A 20,381-nucleotide genomic window follows, 5' to 3' on the forward strand; every position below is an offset into this window, starting at 1 on the left:
TTATGTGGGGAGCCGAACGAAAGCCAAAGAAACGTAAAAAAAAGAGTCATTTGGCACTAACTAACACCTTGGAGATAAACTGTTTGAGGCCCAAGTTAGGTGCCTAGGATTTCCAAGCTTGTGCCAAGTTAGGCATTTTGCTGGCGTGATATGTTGGAAATGCTGTACCTATGTTATACGATTACGTATAACACAAACTACGTTCCATGTAGCGAGCTATCAAGGCCAATACATATGCAGCACACATGCATAGCGAACTCAAAGTGAGGAACATATGGCATCAAAAAATAAATTATCCACCGGAAAAGGTTTGGTTTGGTGAGGATGTTTCACACAAGGGAAGGTACGTGAAACATTCTCACTGGTGGACTTCATGGCGTCGGTTTCAGCTCAAGATCACGCAGCCGGTTAGGTAAGTAAGTCAATATACAGATAGGGTGGAATGCCGCTACTGCTACGTTACAAATGAGCGTCGGAAACGCTCATTTGTGATGCGTAGTTTATAATGAAGTGCAGCTCTAAACAAGGCGATGTGAAACGTACACGGAGCAAGACCATCTCTCATCTCAAATAGCGATTTAATATTCCAAGAGCAAACGAAAACAATATGATGGCCTCGCTGTTTCGCGCTGGGCAAGTACGAGAACACACGTACAAAAACAAGCAACGTGCCCGTTACGGATCACCTACCGATATATCTTTCCGTAATCAGAGACGCCTTCCATCGAATGTCATCGTGTCATTGCAACAATAAGTTGCCATTCAGCCACATAATACTCATCTCATTCGCTCTGTGCTATTTCAAGTGTATCTCACGCAAGGCTAACTCCCACGAAGGTCGACAGCGGATCGAATGCGCGAGCATTTCTCATTTGCAATCTTGATCGTACAGGGTCCGAGCAAGTGCTGCCCTTCGGAGGGGCTTCTTCCCTCGAGATTTTTGACCGCGCTGCACCGCCGCGTTGTCTGGCCCTTACCGAACACTTCCTCCGCCAGGAGCGGTTTCCTGCGTTCTCCGAGGGGCAGGGAACACAATCTTCCTCTTTCCGGTTGTGATTATCCTTTCACCCGGTGGGCATATTTTATGCCTCCCCCACTCTTCGGACCCTCGCATTTCTTTTCCCTCTCTTTGGACCTCTCTTTTTGATTGTTTCGAATTCTATGTTGGAAATTAAGAGAGCTCACTTTTTTCTTTGCTACGCCACAGCCGCGGCCGAATCACGTGATGCCAGGCGATAACGTGCAAGCCAATAGAACGACGGGAATAATTATTCTTGACGGTGCCCCGCGGCGTATCCGAACCTATATAAAACTCCCGTCGATTCCGTTAGCCTCTGACGAAATCAAAACAACGTGCGTGTTTTCGTCGGGGAGCACAGGTGAGCATATTCTAAATCGCTGCGCGCTGCGTAAAAGCTGGTCTCGACTGAGCTGTGCTTTCGCCTCGATCCCTAGATTGGCTGTTTGCATGTTTAAACCCCCCCCCCCCCCCCCAAAAGAAAAAATATATATATATATATATATATTTTGTGTGTGTGTGTGTGTGTGTGTGCGTATCCGGAGCCACGGAGGGCTCCGGATAGAATACATCATATTGTAGAATGTCTGTGCCTCCGAAGTAGAATGAGTTACGTGAAAGGCTGATTATCTCGTTTTTAAGCAGCTCACTCGAAAGCTGCGTATCCGTTCCATTACTGACTGACACAGTGTAGCACTGCACGCGCTTATCTTTTGAGGCCCGACCCAGTCCGGGCCCGTTGACTGTCAGTCTTATCCGACCCGGGCCCGGCCCGATGGGATGCCTACCTGATCCGGCCCGGCCCGAGTCCGGCCCGGCTGGAGGTGCCTCGATAATGGGAGATAAAGCACGCCTCGGGCCCGTGCAGAGCTCTAATGTAGAGTCTCTTGTGCTCCGCGTAAAATGATGCAGTACATAGATATTCGACTAGATGACGATGACGACTGTAGTAACCAGCGGTGTTAGAAATGCAAGGTGTTTACTAACTCCCCCGGTTTGTGCTCCTTTATTTTCTCCTCTTTGCTCCTAAGATTCAGTTGACGTATTTTGATTGTTCATTGATCTACTTTCCTTCAGACATAGTTCAAACGTTGGGCAATATATCAGAACGTGTGGGAATAACGAGAAAAGCTATATGCGCAAAGTATTTGAAAACGAACCAAGAAACAAAAACAAATGCTGCTTCAAAAGAAATTAAAAAAAAAAAAAAACTATTGCAGGATTGTTTTTTGCGTTCCGCGGTCTCTTCTTTTTGTTTGTTTTCAAGACAAACAGCTACTTGCTCATTTGTTTTTGAAGTGTCATATTTTAAAGCAGTGTTTTTTTTTTTTTTATCGTTAATGGTTTCATGATAGGTGTTCAGACGTTTCCCCGTTGGACGAGCCCTCTTAAAGAAGAAGAAAAAAAGTAGTTTGGTTTCTTATTACTCTATTTGCAAATAATTACACAACATATCATAGAGATATAGATTTAGAACTATCTGCGCTGCTTTACTGATGTTCAGGTCAGGAGTTATCTTCGTGATTGCAGACCTCGGGGGGCTGTCAACGATTAGCCTATTTTACCTAAGTTTTGCAGAGTGGTATTTTATTTTTTCTATATCAACTTGTAACATTTTATTATGAGCTATGAGCAACTAATAGCATACATCAATATTTAAAGACGGACAATAAGAAGTGATTTGGAATATTTCGGTTGCCTTTGCTCGCGCCTCTCTTCTGCCGTATGCAGCACACGTTTGATCATGCTGGTTATATTCAAACTATGCTTTAAACGTGGTCTACAAGATAATAATAATAATAATAATAATAATAATAATAATAATAATATAAATAATAGCTTTATTTACCATGTATACGCATGGTGGGGGCTGAGGAAAAAAGCTGTCCAAGCAGCTTGACTGGTCCTCAGCCCCCCTCAGGTACATACAGTGGCGAGAAAGACATTTAAAAGAACACAAGAAATTATATATAGATCAGAGGCCATACCCCCTAAATGCCTCAAATTCAACTTTAATGTAATTAGTGCGTTAGTTATTGCGTAGCAGAAAGGAACACGATTAATTTTCTGAAATATCCACACGTAGTCTTGAGATTGCATTCTTCAGAAAACAATCTCAATAGTGAATAACACAGAGCATCAGCCATTAAATCGACTGCCTTTTGTCAAAAAGAATGAGTGGACAATTTCTTTTTTTTAAACTAGCGGGATTCGAAAATTAATTTAATATTTAGTTTTCTAGTCTGAAAGGTATAAGGACGTTATGTAATCTAATATTCCAGTGGGCGCATATCATTACAAGCGATGAAATACTGAGCGTTCCACGTGCATCAATTTGCGTTTCAAACTAAAGGGCGTGCCTTGAAGTCAATGCAATGGATACTGTGGACGTAAAAATAAAGGAATAAATAAATTACAGAGCATTTAGCTTGCTCAGATGATTGTCATCCCAGATAAATTTATAATGGGAGAGAGGAGGAGACGTTGATGATACCTTGCCAGTAGTCAAAAGTGATGTTTCTCCTCGTGCACATATCAGTATTTTTTATCAGTGCTACTGCTACTGGCGACAAGAATGTTCACGGTCCTTCGCGACATAGGTATTGAGTTGCTTGTATGACAGAACACTGCGAAGAAATTGAAGTGCCTGTTAGAAATGTCGCTCACTTGTACGGTTAAACACATTATACACTAACACAGTGTTTACAAGCAAGCCCGCTTTGCCCACACCAGGTGTTTTCACTGCGCATGCGCAGAAACCAAATTCGGAAGGAGTGAAGCGTTTGCATATGCGCCGCACCGATAGCAACGCCAGCACTGTGGCGTGACATCAGTGAGTGGAGTTGGTCTATACTTCGTCTGTCGCCGTCTATACTATACTCCGTCTCACCCTACGATGGACTAGGGCCCGAAGGCTGGAGGGCAAAACACTACGTCCGGAAAGCTTGCATCCGCATTGCAAAAGAGTGCGCAATAAAAATTACGATAGGCAGAGTACGAAGAGCACTAAGCTTACGCATATGGTTGTCTGTTGTGATAGCGCGCTCTTTTATATTGGTTAAGTAAAGGTACATGTTATTTAGTTTCATAAACATTCATGGCCATATTTCGTAAAAATTTCAACAGTTTGAAGAATTTATAAGGCACGTAGGCAGCACTGACATAAAGTATTTTCGCCTTAACCGTAACAATCCAATCCCATCGTTGTGTACGTACCCGTATCCCTATCTTCCTTCCGCACGTGATCCGTACATACACTCCCGTGTCGAACACTCGATCCAACTCATCTCCATTTCTTAATGGCCACTGGTTCTGATACCGGGTTGTCTTCGCCACATCACTTCCAGGTGGTACTTAATTCCTTCAGTAGTCTTCAGTAGTAGCAAGCAGACGGAGCCTCCGCGAGAGCTCGAAAAGCAGACGACAGACTCGCCTCCGCATGACGCGTCTTGGCGCACTAGAGCAAATATAGCACGTGGTTTATAACAAGCTCGCCATTGGGCACGGCGGCCTGTAGCATTGGGCTTTAGTCTATCGTAGGATGAGACGGAGTATAGACGGCGACAGACGCAACCGACGCAACGAGCTGATGGGACCAAACAGACAGCGTCAAAAGCGCGGATTCATATGGTGTTCGTCATGTTTCCGCAGGTGTTCTATCATCACCGAACCAATCGTAAATAGAAAAGGCCTTGACTTGCGCTTTTGGCGCTGCTTGATTGACCCCATTTGCTCGAAGCGTCGGGTGCGTCTGGACTGAACCTGAAACGAAGTATAGACCTTTGCATCGCTTATCACCTGGGCCCAAAATGCTGACTCACTGAGCTGTGGACGCATGCGCATGCGTCTGATACACCGCACAGCAGAGCAAGAGCGCATGCTCAGAAGGCGTTCGACAGCCCAGCAGACAAAAATGGCAGCTCGCAGAAGGCGATTTTTGCAAAGGTCTCAAGTCGTCTGCTTCTTGCGCAGGAGTTGCGGTTACGCCAGAACGACGCCGAGCTCCGATTGGCTTTGATCGAAAGGCTAGCGGGTAGACCTCAATACTAGATGCCTTGAGGTCTACCCAATATTTGTTTTCAATCAACCAATGAGAGCTCGGCGTTCTGGCATCATCGCAACCCCTGTGCAAGAAGCAGAGGAACTTGCGCTCCGCATAGTAAAGTATATTTCGTTTCACTGACCGCAGCCAACGCTACAATATCCAATGGAGCCATTCAAGCAGCGCCAAAAGTGCATCGCCCCGGCACTCGTCGTCTTTGTGCGTTTTCTATCGCCGTCTAAACCAATCACTCACAGCGTCGTGATCCTGCGCTTCTTTCTTTCTCTGCACGATTGGTTTAGCCGGAGAATGTAAACGAACAAAGACGACGAGCGCCATTACAATGCACTTTTGGTGCCGCTTGAAATTGGCTCCATCAAAGTGTAGTGTTGGCTGCGTTCGGACTTACCGCGAGACGAAAGTATAGCGTATTCAACATTATCCGCAAATATAGACGCATTCGCGGAATGTATAGTAACGTGTCTTCGTCTTCCTGCCATTTGCGACAAGTTGCCTCGCGTCTGTTTTTTTAACCTTGATATATCAGTGCACTTCTATGTATGCCATCACTAGCATCGTTCGATTCTCCTATCTGTGCAGAAAAGTGTAGGTCAGTGTACTTCCGGTGTGCGTATTGAGAGATACCACCGGAAGTACACCGCCCTACACTTTTCTGCACCAGTGCAGGAGATGCAAGGAAATCGAACGAAGTACCGTATAAACCGGAATATAGGTCGAATTTATTTTTGAAAATGGGCCTGAAAAAGTCGACCCTCGTCTTATATAAGAGTCATTATCGGAAAAACAAAAATAACCTCGCAACACTCGGTGGCTGAAGCCGCCATCTTGTTTTTCTTTGTAATCGCCTCGCACTCGTCCACTTGTCACGATGGTCCAATGCGATGGTCACGATTCACTTTCACTTGTGCCCCTTGGTTTAGTACATCGACCGGTGCCGGTCCCGGAGTGATAGTGAGCGGAAGTAGGAGACGCTACTAGCGGGGCCGGAGACAAAAACTGGCGGCGTGCAGCAAGCTGGAGAAAACTTCATTCCGTGGAAGGACTGCGGTGTACCCTGAATCGGAAACAAAAGTGGCAAATTTTATTCGGGGTCTGCGCGCCAGATCGCTACCTGTGATGTCTGAGTGCTTCCGTACGAAAGCCGTCGAGGTCACTCGTGCCTCCGGGCTCTCGAGGGCGCAATTCAAAGGCACGGCATCGTCCCTTTGAATTGCGTTAGTGAACTCGTCGTCGGACGTAGGTTCTGAAGAATCTGAGTAGTAACGCTCGCGCACTTCCTGTTTTATTGTGTGCGAAGCGATTAAAGAAATGTGCCGTTTTTTCTCGTCCTTCCGTATACTTGGCCAATTTCTTACCAAGGTAAGGTTGCATTTTCTTGCCATAAAAACTTTTTTTCGCTTTTTGCAACTTGTAAATTAGGGCTTCGACATATATTCCAGTTTATACGGTAACTGTTGAGCCACATTTTCTTAAGTTGTTCCGCCTTTTCGTTTCTCTCTTTTTCTTTCTGTTCTTGCTTCCCTTCCACGAAGTGGTTTGCTTGTACGTCTAAGCCGTATGTCTGTATACAATGCGGGCCACCGGCTTCTTTGTATAATTCTTTTTTCTATCCCTCTCATATAACCTAGGTCATGTTTATCAGTCGCTCATAATTTCACATTGCTAGCAGTGTCCAACATGAACGTCGTTTACTACGGACTGGCTACTCTGCTCCTGGTAACCGCCTGCCTCTGTGACGATGAATGTAAGTTTCTCCTATTTTGACTTTCCCGACTTCTATTTTGATTGGAACAGTGGACTCTTTCGGCTTTCGGTACGTGATAACAACCCTATTGGTTTCGTGCGGGTACGGGGGTCTCAAACACGCGGCCCGCGGGCTGCATGCGGCTCGCGACTCGCTGGCAGGCGGCCCGCAGGCAGGTGGCTACGAGTCCCGGTTCTCATGTCTCGAGCGCAAGAATTGGCCTGCGCCATAGTGATCTCATTTCGTCGCTTACTTTTCGCTTGAAAAGTAGCTCTGCTTTATTAGGGATTTCACATAGTTTATACTTTTTTGTATTCATTTACATTTTGTTTTGATTTAAATTTTGCTTCCCAGCTTTTTGTAATCTACAATGATTCCGCTGCTAGGCTTTAAGCACAAGCTATTCATTGATGGATGCATCGCGGCTGCGCGAACTCTCGATCAGCATGAGCAACTGCCAAAGATAAAGCTACGAGCTCGGGATGTTCGTCTTCAAAAGTATATCACTATTAAAAGACAAGTATTTATAATAATAATAATAATAATCTTTATTTTTCGGGTGCCCTAAAACGGCCGAGCGGCCTTCTCTTAGGTACACCAACTCGTACAATAAAACTCTTAAACAAAAATCCTACTCATTAAAAAGAAATAGATATGCATATACACTGACGCGCTATGAAGTGACGAAAAGTTCGTCCAACTGACAGCGAAATGTAGGCAGGGGTGTGGTGATGTCAACTTGGGGTGGCACAATGCTGTTATACAATGTCTGTAAACGAGAAAGAGGTGACACACGGCATGGTGAGCAAATATCAAAACAGGTGAGCTGTCTCGTCGCACGGAAAGGAACATGGAAATGGATTTTACTAATAAGCCATGAAGAATCAATGGCACCATTAATGATCTTATGCAGGAATACCAAGTCAAGGACTGTTCTTCTGTGTGATAAAAGCTTCAGCGAAAATCTATTCAGTAAGCATTCATAGTCATAATACACGCGTCGTCCAATCCATCTATCATAAACAATTCGAACAAATCTTTTTTGCACACGTTCTATGATCAAAGCCTGTGTTACAGAAATTGAATTCCAAATCACAGAAGCAAACTCAAGCCTTGAAACCACTAAGGATTGAAAAAGATGTATTGAACAATGGGGCTTTCTAAAATGCTTGGTCAAACGCGATATAACTCCTAGAACTTTCATTGCAGAGCTGACAACAAAAGAGACATGATTTTTAAAAGTTAATCCGCAGTCAATTAACACACCAAGATCCCTTACAATTGACACTCGTTCAATCGGATTTCCCTCAAGATGATAAGTGTTATTTATGATCGCGCGGCGTCTGCACAAAGATATCACTTTTGTTTTTAAAGGATTAAGAAATAACTGATTTTGTTTACACCACTGTGCTATATTAGACACATCATGTTGTATCAGATCACAATCTAAATGACAGTGAACACTCTTAAACAACTTGATATCGTCAGCAAACAAAAGCAGTTCAACGTTCTTTACACATGACGCTATATCATTTATAAAAATTGAAAACAGTAGAGGACCCAAAATTGAACCCTGGGGCACGCCTGATATTGAAAAAAACTCTTTGGAATAACTGTCAGCGACCCGAACACTATTTGATCGAAAAGACAAATAACTCTTAAACCAGTTACACAATTCTGTACAGACACCATACAGATGCAACTTGGACAAAAGCAACACGTGACTCACTTTATCGAAGGCTTTTGACAAATCAAAGTATATTGCATCTACTTGTTCTCTGTTTAAAACAAACGGCACACAGTAATCTAAAAAGGTACACAAGTTGTTCGAGTGTTGTACTAAAAATCCTCAAGATAGCAACAACTGTCATATTAACTGATTGTTTTTCAGCGACATTTTGAGCTTGGTTAATTCCTGGGTAAATTGAGCAGTGGGAACGACAGTGCACACGTTCTATTAAAATCCTCTACTTGTTCTATTAAAAATGTTGTACTTCTATTAAAAATGTCAGCAGTTTGGCGTGGCGATGTCATTTTAATTCTAATCACATCAGGTCATAATCCAAAGTAGTCTTATAAACAAATCAAAACTAAAGGTGAACTGGCAAGACTCGGAGTTTACAAAAAGTATAAACCACGAAGTCTCTTCCTCCCCCCTCATCCCCCCCTCAGCCCCCCTCAGCCCCTCCACCCCATTTTTGTTGGCCCTCGACCTTTCCGATGTGGGATATCTGGCCCCCACACTTAAATGAGTGTGAGACCATCGCTATAGCATGTAAATGCAGACTTTGAATCAATGCTGATATGTTATTCATGCGCTTCGAAGGTTACCTGATTTCATCCGAGGAGCTCTATCCAGTGGCGTTACTAGGGTCAGCGGCACCCGGGGCGGTGGCCCGCAACAAACCCCCCCTCTCGGCGCGTCGCGAAGGGGGGGGGGGGGGGAGAACCCCCACCCTCCCCCCCCGCCCCCCCTCCCTTCTTCGCAGCCCCCTTGTGACGCCACTGGCTCTATCTAAATTCAGATAGTTTGCTGAGCATGAACCACATTTTTGCTAGGAAAGAGGAGTAGACTGGGCATTGATTACGTGCCCGTCGACCATTTACCCGGTTGCTGACGGTAACGACCTCCTTGGTTCGCTGTCGTGACGTCACATTGGAAATTCTGTTCCACGTAATACCAAGAAACCGTAAAATACACTCGGCGCTGGTTTGTGTTTAGCCCAGCCTCATTCATATATATGTATACTATATATATGAAGAGCGGTCCCCGCTTGAAACGTCGTAATAAACTTCGAATTAGTAACTCCGACAGTACGCATCTTTGACTTATTAACTTTTTCCGGTCCATTGTTTTCATATTTACCTTACTTCACCATATATATAAATATATATATATATATATATATATATATATATATATATATATATATATATATATATATATATATATATAGCGTAGGATGCCGAAGACTATAAAGTAATGAAGTCGCACTTCGAAACGTTGTTGGAGTTTTAAAGCATTTAGTGAGTCGACGTTTCGGCCTGAGACAGGCCTTCTTCAAGCCTGTCTCAGGCCGAAACGTCGACTCACTAAATATATATATATATAGAGAGAGAGAGAGAGAAAGAGAGAGAGAGAGGGAGAGGGATATTCCACCTAACTTGAGCCAAGGTTAAAAGTATTTTGGTGAGTTTTAGGAAGACGAAACCAAACGAATAAGGTTGTTCATTGTTGGGGGTAAGTCAGGCAACTTTTTTAATATTTGGCCTAATTAACTAATTAATTAAGATTCATTACTGAACTTTTGAAATATTCAATTTAGAGCAGAAGTTCAAATGACGAAGTTGTAGAGCGTCCTCAAAAACTTCCAATTCAGTTTTTTTTTTTCATTAAGAAACCTTATACACAATTAATTTTTTCCGGGCTTCAAAAAAAAAAAAAAAAAAAAAAAAGGCCCGAATTACGAAAAAAAAAACAGAATAAAACGCAAATTTGTCAGCAGCGCCGAGTGAACAGTCAACAGTCTATTAGCATGCAGGCCTAGTTTATTCAAGCCACGGCTCAGAGCGCTGCATTACAAGGTGCACATGCGCAAAGTCCAACTTTTTTTTTTTTTTAATTTTTTTCATATCTCGCAAACTTCTTTCGAAACCTAAAAAAAAAAAAAAAAAAGTGTTAAGGTTTTTTGACGGCGGAACAAGATGATAATCTAATCATCCGCGTTCCGCCACTGCTAGCTTTGCGCCTACTTCACGAGTGGTAACTTTGGCGCGCCCCCGAATTTCCCACGGGCTTCAACTCGTTCTAAAAAGAGTTGATTTAGTGATTTTCGATGACGCTCAGTAAGTTTCTAATTGGAACCATATGTCTATTTTCACTTATTAAAAGTTAAGTACGAATTCTAATTAATTAGCCGGCTTATCGTAAAGATTTGTCACTCACATAATGTCCCCCTGGCCGTTTACCTGTCCTGCACAAACCGCACAAGTGTAACTTTCACGGTATGTTTTAAACACATCTGTAAAGTAAAAAAAAAGAAAGAAAAAGAAACACCCGGTAGATATTTATATATGTTGTATTAAAGTTAATTTTATGCTGGATGCTTTTTTTCGTTGTTTTCTGTTTATAGTCTGCGGGTTGAAAAGGTTCAAGCAAGTGCCGTCCGGAAAGGCACGGAAAACTGAATGGCCCTGGATGGTAAGTTGGACCTTTGGAGTTGATTTACTGAAACACGTTTTATCAACCATGCTGAAAACCAGAAGGAAGGACTTAGATCTCTGTTGGATCTCTCCCCTTTGGTAAAAAAAAAAAAAAAAAAAAAAAAAAAACCAACACAGGCATTAATGTTTCCTGTGCGTGTTGTCCTCCTGCGTTGAACGACACATCGAAGGAGATCACTCTCCGTCAGGGGTATTTGACGTCCTCTGCGAACTGGGGCACATTGTTTTTTTTGTTTGTTTTTTATTAGGATGAACTTTGCCAAAAAAAAAAATACCGTTTGGTGATGAAATGGTGAGAAAACATGCGCCAGTGAGTTTCAAGATATGAGACTGACGTTTCTGTAGATGAGCTATGTCTTGATAACATGAGAGACATCTATTTCTAAAAATAATGGGCATTTGTTTTTCTTGTAGAAAGTTGATCTGTTGCTTTGGATTCCTTATAGTTATAATGATTATCAGTTAATAGCTTTTTTTCGTATTGACTCGTCGCCTTGTGTGTCCATTTAGACGAAGGTCAAAGGTTATGTTATGTGCAGGCAGAAATGACTAAACAACGGAGTAGAACGCCGATTAATTAAGTGCAGCGCTGTCTAAGAAACCAGGAAAGTTTGGATAGGGGATGAAGCTTTACGCTTTGAGGAAATAGGCGCTAATGTAGACGATACTCCGAGCATATGCGCGCTACACGTAATAATTAATACCTAATTATAGTTGGTGACAGGTTAAGAGTTCAATGGGGAACTGCATGCTCCCGCCTCCTTCCACTTGAGCAGAGCGAACACCGCAGAGGTGGTCGCCTCCTTTCCAGCGTTTGCTCTGCTAAAGTGGAAAGAGGTGGGAGGAGCTTCCACTTCAATCTTAACCTGTCACCGACTATATTATAGAGTCGAGTACCATCAGGGAAGAAAACAAGAATGTACTCAGCTACGTTGGACTCTTTGTTCAGCCTGTTCCAAGTACTGCAGTGGTAAGGAAGGCGTGACTAGGCGGTAAACGATTGTTGTGGTTTAAGCCTCTCATATTTGTGGCAGGACACGAAATGATTACTTGAGTGTTGCTCACGCAATAAATTTAAATCTTAAAATAATTAAAATAAAACCGAACGACTGAGTTTGAAGCTTGTAGACTGTCAACGCAAAAGAGCAAACATAAATGTCTCATAAAACTCAGTTTAAAAGAGAAAACAGAGCGAAACACAAGCGAAAAATGTGAGGAAGTGGGCACAGTGCTGTGTGTCAGTTCTCTTACTTTTCCTTTGCGTTTCGTTTTCGTTTTGCTACCATGTACTCATACCTTAAATTCTGAAATATATTTTTTGATATACTCTACTTCAATTGGTTGTATGAGCATTTTCTGCTCCATTCTTCACAGGCAGAGTCTGCAGTCTTTATGCACGACCGGGTTAAAGGAGAGACACCAGGTACATAAATCCGCGTACTGTGGCACGCGGAGTACATAACACATTCAGAAAGCAAGGCACAGCGTATACAAACTATATTCTATCTAGGCCATGGCGTTTCCTTGATGCCATTTAGTTTTAAAAGCATAGTAGAGCCAATTCGCCACTTTCAGCGATGGTGGTGCCGCGGTGTAAGAATCTCGCTCCCTAGGTCCTGGATGATCGACTTCACAATAAAGGTGCTTGCCTAACTTCGACAAAATGCGCCACAAGACAAGGACAGAGTAAGACAACACGTTGCGCTCGTATATAGCACTTACTCTGTCCTTATCTTGTGGTGTATTTTGTCAAAATAAGTCATGTACCAACTGGCCCATCTGTCACTATGGGTGCTTGCCTACACCTCTATGACGTGAAAAAAAATAAAGTAAGGCTCTAATCCTGCTGCTCGTATATAGCAAAACTAGAATTACTTACTCGTCGCAGACCCAGCCTCGTACTGCTGTTCTACGACGATCATCCGGAGACATTTCGACGCGGGCCCACTGGCGGGTAACATTCATGGCACCAGATAAAATCCATAAACAGAAAAATGAGCAAAACGTGACAAATGATTAAACTTCATGTCCTAAGCATTCGGGTAAATGTTTTTTTTATTTGAAACTTGTCGCAGGCGTCTATCATGGATTACAGCCGCGGAAGAAATCCCGACTACCTCTGCGGTGGAACGCTGATAGGCAAAAGACACATCCTGACGGCGGCTCACTGTTTCGATCCGGTTCCCAAGTAAGTCAGCGAACTACCGCTCTGCGCAGGTCAAAATTAACTCGCAAGTGGGCCTTTACTCACGGTGATGCGAAATATGCTAAGGACAGACAAGACGATCCTACACTTCCAGAGTTCGCGACTATCCTTTTCACGCAGCAGCACGTGAATCCGACTGGTCATGCAGACGCGCAATCAAACTACCAGTAGGTGCCTCAATGTGTACGAGTCTGCCTAATGGTAGGACAACCGGGTCATTTTGTGACACAGTAGTTTTTTTTTTTTGTTTATCTTTACTCTGAAGCACGTGAAAGAGTATCTGCCGTCGCCCTTTCACGTACTTTAAACCAACTTGCTATATTATACTCTTTAGTATAGCAAGTTGATTTATGGCATTTGTAAATCGCCGTCACCTTTATTCACTGTGTTCCATGTTATTTGGAAAGTTCGCGATTCACCTTTTCTTATTTCTAATCTGCGCGGGAACTCCGCATGGTCAAGAGCGCAACTTTACTATATTCGCTAAATAGTGCTTAACCCTTCAATTGAGTATCTGCCGTGTTCTTGCTTCAGGGACCCTCGTCTGTTTACGGTGCGGCTGGACTCGGAGTCGACCGACACTGGGAATGAGTACGATGTTCGGTACATTGAGCTGCACCCGGATTACGTCAACGGAGGCAGCTACGACGACGTGGCCGTACTGACCCTGCGGACCGAAGTATCCAACGACACCATGCCCATCTGCCTGCCGACGGGCACGGACACCTACGACAATAGACTTTCCTACGTGCTGCAGTGGTCTCCCAAGTACTATGGTAACGTTGCTGATAAGCGAGGTCCATAAAATGTGGTTTGGCGAGGTGTTCATTCCAGGGGATTCTAGACTCGTCAAATACAAAGTTGAAGCCCACAGTTCGCAGAGCGCACCGATTGGACTTCGGCGACAAAAGCGCGGAGTCATCGTCGGCAGGGTTCAATCGCAATCGGCGCGCTCCGTTATTCTCAGTCGCGACTTTGTGCTTGACAAGTTGCCAAACTCACGGGAGCTATACGCGCCTGGATTGTTAGAGTCCTGTCCAGCGGCTTGCGTGATCCGTCTTTGTTCTTTCCAGGAATTAAAAGTCCCATGGCTTTGAAGGCTCGCCGGGCACTCATCTCGACAAACTACGACTGCGCAAACATATACGCCGGCGTGCAGTCACCAGAAATGCCGAGGGGCCTCATTGCGAGCCAGCTGTGCACCGACCTGCGTGGAACGCAAGGAGATTGCAACGTAAGAGCGTGTGTCTACTTCACGTAATGTCGCTCCGGTTATAGCCAGACTTGTACAACACGCGTTACATGTAATCATATAATATTAGTGGTCATGGAATCATTTTATTATTTGCGAGAATGAGATCGACTACCTCGATAGTTACGTGACCTAGCGAGGGGATCAGAAGCGTGACAATCTCTCCCGAAGTAATCGTTCAATTACTTTTGGCTTCTTGCTAATTAATCTTTTCTTATACCTCACCGGGGGGCTATTGTAACCAATTACTTTTTGGGCAACATTCAGCTGATGTATTCGGATGAGGGGTTTCGCAATAAGATCTTCAAAATTTTAGCATACTTGCACGCGACCGCCTTTGCTTTCGCACCTACCACATTTACTTATATACCTGTTTCTGCGCTTCTTTAATAAATGAGCAGCTTACCTTGCATCATATCGGCCCCATGGAGATGATGCTTGTCGGAGAATCTGCCGAGTGTCTAGCTGAACGGGAAGGCACCACCAACTCATATTTTCTCGCAGCAAATTTTATCGGTTATGACATAGACTGTGCTTATCAACATTAGAGTGACAGAATCACCTTTCTGTTCTTGTTTAATTAAAGGGCAACTCCGGTAAAAGTTTTAACGAAATTAAATAAGCGATATCGCTTTCGTTGTACATAATATGATCACAGCCAAATGGTTACATCAGGATGACACCGGGAACTTTGCACAAACTGCCATAAAAAGTGTTACCATCAGCTCTTTATTTTGTTGCGAGTGGGTCACTAACTACTGAAGCAAGTCTGGGCCGTGTTAGGTAGAAATAGCACAGAAAAGATAGGCGCGCCCCTGAAATGTCACCTTTATGAAAACCTGAGTTGTTTTTTTAATTGTTCCTCGATTTCGGACTTTTATGTTGATGAACATTTGGTAATGTTCGTGTGGATAAACTTTGCCATTCTTTTTGTCTTGTGTCCTACCTTACAACTGGAGTTGTCTACTCAGTCAGGGCAAGCCAGCCGTACGCGTGGCACGAAATGGCCGCTCCCGCTGTCACCACACCTGCCTAGCAGTGTTGCCGTCACTCCCGAGCGCGCTGTACGCTAAGAAAGAAAAAAACAAAAAAAAAAAGAAAAGAGATTAACTTCAGATTTTGAAAAATTCAGCGGAGGTGTCCCTCAATGACGTCAAAGATCAGAGCTTTTTCAATAATGTATAAACCATTTTATTTATTTCCAGAGATACCTGGGATCTCCCATGATCGTCACGGACCGCACCTACAAGTGGTCGGCGGTTGGAATTGCTACATTCCGCGAGAAATGCAACGACCAAACCTATCCGGGTGTTTACACAAGAGTGACCCACTACGTGCCTTGGATCCTGCGTGCCATGACCAGATGAATATGTCGTGCTCTTCTTTCGTTTACCCGACTATCTTTTTTTCTACGGGGCCCCCTGTTTGTACGGCCCCGGGAAACAGTGTTTTGGCAACTTCCGTATCCTTCGCGAGCATGGAATAAATTGAAAATGCTGTTTCCCTGGTGTTATGTTTTTACTTTGATATGAAGTTCTTTCTATCCAGTTAGTTGCGACTAAATCACGCCGTCGCAGTTTCTTCAAGATTCTATTTAATCAGAAAAGCCACTTAACCACGTGTTTTTTTTTTTTTTAGACCATTTCATGCTTTTCCTCTTTCCTTTAAACTCTCTACCTTTATCAAGAGTTTTCCTATTAATTTGTTTGTGAACTTACATTAAAACGCAATGCACTTCAAAAAAAAAAAAAAAAAAAAAGATTATCTCCCTTTTCTTTTTGGGAAGAGAAGGAGGACAACAGAAACTTACCTGGCACTTCAGATATGCTCATGGTACGAAAGTATATGACGCTGCGCATAGTTTTTAAGTCAATATGACAAAAAACCACGTTGTCTCCAATACCACCCCTGGTGCAGTATGTGGTAAAATAGTGTCCCTATTCACACTGGAGACAAAACATACACCGTTGAGGGAAACAGTCACAGGACAATATATTCTTAAGAGATGATGAAATTAAATTAATCAGAAGAATAAGGTGGTGATAGTTAAGTTTTCATCTCAGCATGGTGCGGAAAGTAACTGAAACGGTGGACAAAATGTAAGTGCGCAAACGAGCTGGTGCACACTGCACATGGTTGAAAAAATACCCGAGACTGCGGGTAAACAGCACAACACTAAAAAGGAGAGAATTTTTAGTGTTGTGTCGTTTACCCGCAGTCTCGGTTTTTTTTCCACCATGTGAAGCGGTGGGTTTGTCTTAAGGGCCGCGTCAGCATCCACAACCTATAAATGATTATTGTCAGGTACTTAAGGATGATATTTTTCCTAATTTTTTCTTGAATGCACTTTAACGTAGGCTTACACCAAGTTGTTCGGGAACACTGCAACATTAAAAATACAAAAAAGCACTATATTACTATTTTCATCAGCTCTAAAGCTTCAATCCGTCGTTTCATTAATTTTCAATTAATGAAAATAAAACAATGTCGAAATCATTTATTATAATTGTGGCTATGCAACTAGATAAACGCTTATTTATGCGACAGCATTATTAAGCTACTACTCAAGATTTTCAGCTATGTACATCTTGGCCTCCTAATGTGCAGTAGATATGCACAATAGACCATTTTAGCTCTCTGTGCTTACACCCCATATTGCGCTGCGCGTTGCGGAGCGGCGATACGCACTCCTTCACATTCGCACCCTCTTCGAAGGACCTAACTACCTTGACATCGTCCTCGACGTCGTCCTAGATCTCGTCCTAGACGTTGTCTGGGACGATACAGTACGACACCCGTTCAAACGGCAAGTTGAAAGATGTGTACAAACAATCAAAGCCTCTCTTTGCAAGGCATCACAAGACGGCCAAGATCTCTTCAGAGTCCTCCTTGACTACCGATCGTCTCCCAAAGATGACCTTCCGTCTCCGGCGGAGATGCTAATGGGTCGCAAGGTGAGAACGCTTTTACCAGCTCATCCAAAAATATTACGACCGCACTACCCATACAATCTGCACCAGAGGCAGCTACAGACATGCCAGGACAAAGAGCATGTTCATGAGAACAAGCTCAGGGCTCTCCTGCGACCACTGAAGGCTGGCGTCAAACTTTGGTTTGGTCGAATGGATGATGGGCCTCAGCTACAGTTCTCAACGTGGGACCTAATCGATCATACACCTTCAAGTCAACGGCTGGTGTTTTATACATGCGTACATACAGCATCTGAGACCGCGCTTCCAGGAACCTGCGCAGTCAGCTTTACAGTTGTCATCTGAGTGTGACGTCAACCGCTGTGTACCGGCATCACCCACTCCAACCAGGGACTGCCGAGCTCAAGCCGTTCCTGGGACAACCTGCAGATCCTCTGGGTATGAAGTGAGGCTCCCCAGTCGTTGCAAGGACTTAATCCAAAGTTTGGACTTCAGTTGTTTTATTTTTCGCAAGTTTTATAGTTTCAAACTAAAGCATCAAGAAGGCATGTTAAATATAGCGCGTACCTAGCACCACCTACGGCACACTTAAAACATAGGCATAGTACGTTGACCAAGCCTAATACACATATTCCAACCTCATGTAGCCGAAGTGTTCGCCATTAAAAGATTCGTCATCTAATCCATTACAACCCGACCTTATTTATGTCAAAAGAACATAACAGTTCCCATTTTTGCTTTTATATCGCTTAAACTTTGGTAATAATTGTATACCATATAAAATAAACTACAGGGTCCGATCGAGAAAAGTAAACCCTACTTTTCGGCCCGCGTAAAACAACTACGCGTCGCAGTACGCTCAAACTCCGCCAGAATGTAACCCTAGCGGTCCAAGCAAGATGCCAAAGTTTCAGCCCGATCCGATAACTTAATCAAAAGTTATAGGTGATTTTCTGAAAATTTCAATGGGAAAATGGCCGCCGACGGAGTTTTCGAACACATGGGGCTCTATGACACCAGAAACCGAAAACGGGCAAAAATGGGCTCCATTTTCCCGTTGAAATTTTCAGAAAATCATTTATAACTTTTGATTAAGTTATCGGATTGGGCTGAAACTTTGGCATCTTGCTTGGACCGCTAGGGTTACATTCTGGCGGAGTTTGAGCGTTCTGTGATGCGTAGTTCTTTTTACGCGGGCCGAAAAGTAGGGTTTACTTTTCTAGATCGAACCCTGTACTTTATAATTCTGTTTGTTTCCCAAGATTCGAAATCTTCGTGTAGAAGCCGTGCAACATTATCTATAAGTCGAACTCCGTTGAACCTTGCAGACAGTTCAAAGATTCGCCGAACCATTCGAACCTAGAGGTTCGACATCGAACCTAGGGTTCAACAAAAGTTTGTGACATCCCCGCCCACTACCCTCTCCTCTTCCCTCTTCGTAGCGCCCCCGTGGAGCTTTGGGAGGCAAGTTGAAGCCAGCAGGCGTTTTGTTGCAAGTTAAATGTCCATGTCGTTTGTATTGTCTTCTATGCAGTGGCGTCACTAAGGGCCTGCGGGGGAGGGGGGGTGCGCCGCAGGCCCAGCGCTAAGAGGTGTGCAGCTGGGCAGTGAAAAGGAGAAGGGGGGGAAGGGTGCCTAAGTGTATGCTTGTTACGCACAGCTTGACGACTCTGTCTTTCTAGTTAGCTAGCTCCCAACGAAATGCGAAAGACAGATCTCTATACGCAGTGAAGCTGAGGGAGAGAAGGAGACGAAAGCGCGTGGAGACGTCAGAACGCCGAACTCTGATTGGAAGGATTAGTGGGTATACCTAAAGCTAGCTACCTTTGTCATTACTGCATTCGTCGGACGCGCTAGAGCGCGGAACGGAGGCGTCCGGCGTTTGTCTTTAGCACTCGAACGCGTTCGACGAGGGCAGTGGAGACAAAGGCAGTGCTAGCTTTAGGTCTACCCCCACAAATCATTTCAACCAGAGCTCGGCATTCTGACGTCCCCACGCGCTCTCGTCTCCTCCTCAACCTTAGTTTCTCGACGCCATACCACGTATCGTATTACTTAGCAACGTGTATTGTCAGGATAAATTGATGTGTCCGCTACTTCCGGACAAGCTGAAATAGGCAAAACACAAGATTTGTAGAACTCTTAAAAAATAAAGAAAGAAAACAAAAAGACTGCTAACGTGTCGGGATGCGAAAGCATTCGCATACGTAGCGCATTCCTCCAAGCTGCGCGCCGCGCTGAGCCAACACCTCCTAGAAATAAGGCCGTAGCGCTCTTCTCGTGACGTCGCAGAGGAAGGCCATCGGGGGCACGCGTCGATGCGAAGGCAACGCGCGTGGATCGACCGTCGTAACGCGCTTTTCGTCACATACGCGTGTCTTATTGGCTAAAATGAAAGCTGCACATTACAACGGGTCTAAGAAACACTTTATTACACGGGCAAAACATTACACCGCTAAATAATCGACACGAAATGGCACGAGGTATGTGTAGAAGACGTCTATAGGAAAATGTGATTGTTTTAAGTAGAAAGTATTGAGTCACGGAATCATTGCTGCAGGAATGCATATTTTATACAGAAATATTTTGAAAAAATGGCGAGACACGCAGTGATTGGACACAGCAATACAGATCAGTTAAAAATCAGGTAGATGTAGCCAACGCGGACACGGCTCGACAAGTGTCACTTACGATCATAAGCGATGTTATCGCGTGCAGTCACTAAATTAAAATAATGTAATTTCGATCGAATGACAATATGGGGTCGACAAATCAGCTTGCGACGCTGGTATAATCACTCAAAACAGCGAGCTGATTAAATCCCGTATTATTTAATCAGAATATATTAACTTTTCCGTGTGGCTGGGGTACTAAACTTAGTATTTACAGTCAACTAATTTACTTCTCCCTATGGGCTCGAGCTGCATAAGAACAAAATATAACC

General features: G+C 43.8%; 1 protein-coding gene across 1 annotated transcript; it reads left to right on the plus strand.

Annotated features, from left to right (window-relative positions):
- The first annotated feature begins 6,726 nt into the window (after window positions 1–6,726).
- On the plus strand, window positions 6,727–15,977 carry LOC115323609 (transmembrane protease serine 11B-like protein). Its single transcript, XM_029983988.2, has 6 exons — window positions 6,727–6,825; window positions 10,959–11,026; window positions 13,125–13,237; window positions 13,790–14,031; window positions 14,329–14,489; window positions 15,713–15,977. The coding sequence occupies exons 1-6, from the start codon at window positions 6,759–6,761 to the stop codon at window positions 15,872–15,874; spliced, it is 813 nt and encodes a 270-aa protein (XP_029839848.1). The 5' UTR covers window positions 6,727–6,758; the 3' UTR covers window positions 15,875–15,977.
- Window positions 15,978–20,381: the final 4,404 nt, after the last annotated feature.

This window comes from Ixodes scapularis, unplaced genomic scaffold (genome assembly GCF_016920785.2).
Source record: "Ixodes scapularis isolate PalLabHiFi unplaced genomic scaffold, ASM1692078v2 PGA_scaffold9__187_contigs__length_104089568, whole genome shotgun sequence".
In the NCBI taxonomy this organism is placed as follows: Eukaryota; Metazoa; Arthropoda; class Arachnida; order Ixodida; family Ixodidae; genus Ixodes; species Ixodes scapularis.

Coding starts and splice junctions, on each gene's coding strand:
- LOC115323609 (XM_029983988.2), top strand. CDS start 6,759: ATGAACGTCGTTTACTACGGACTGGCTACTCTGCTCCTGGTAACCGCC. Junction 6,826..10,958: donor CTGCCTCTGTGACGATGAAT/GTAAGTTTCTCC, acceptor TTCTGTTTATAG/TCTGCGGGTTGAAAAGGTTC. Junction 14,032..14,328: donor GTGGTCTCCCAAGTACTATG/GTAACGTTGCTG, acceptor TGTTCTTTCCAG/GAATTAAAAGTCCCATGGCT.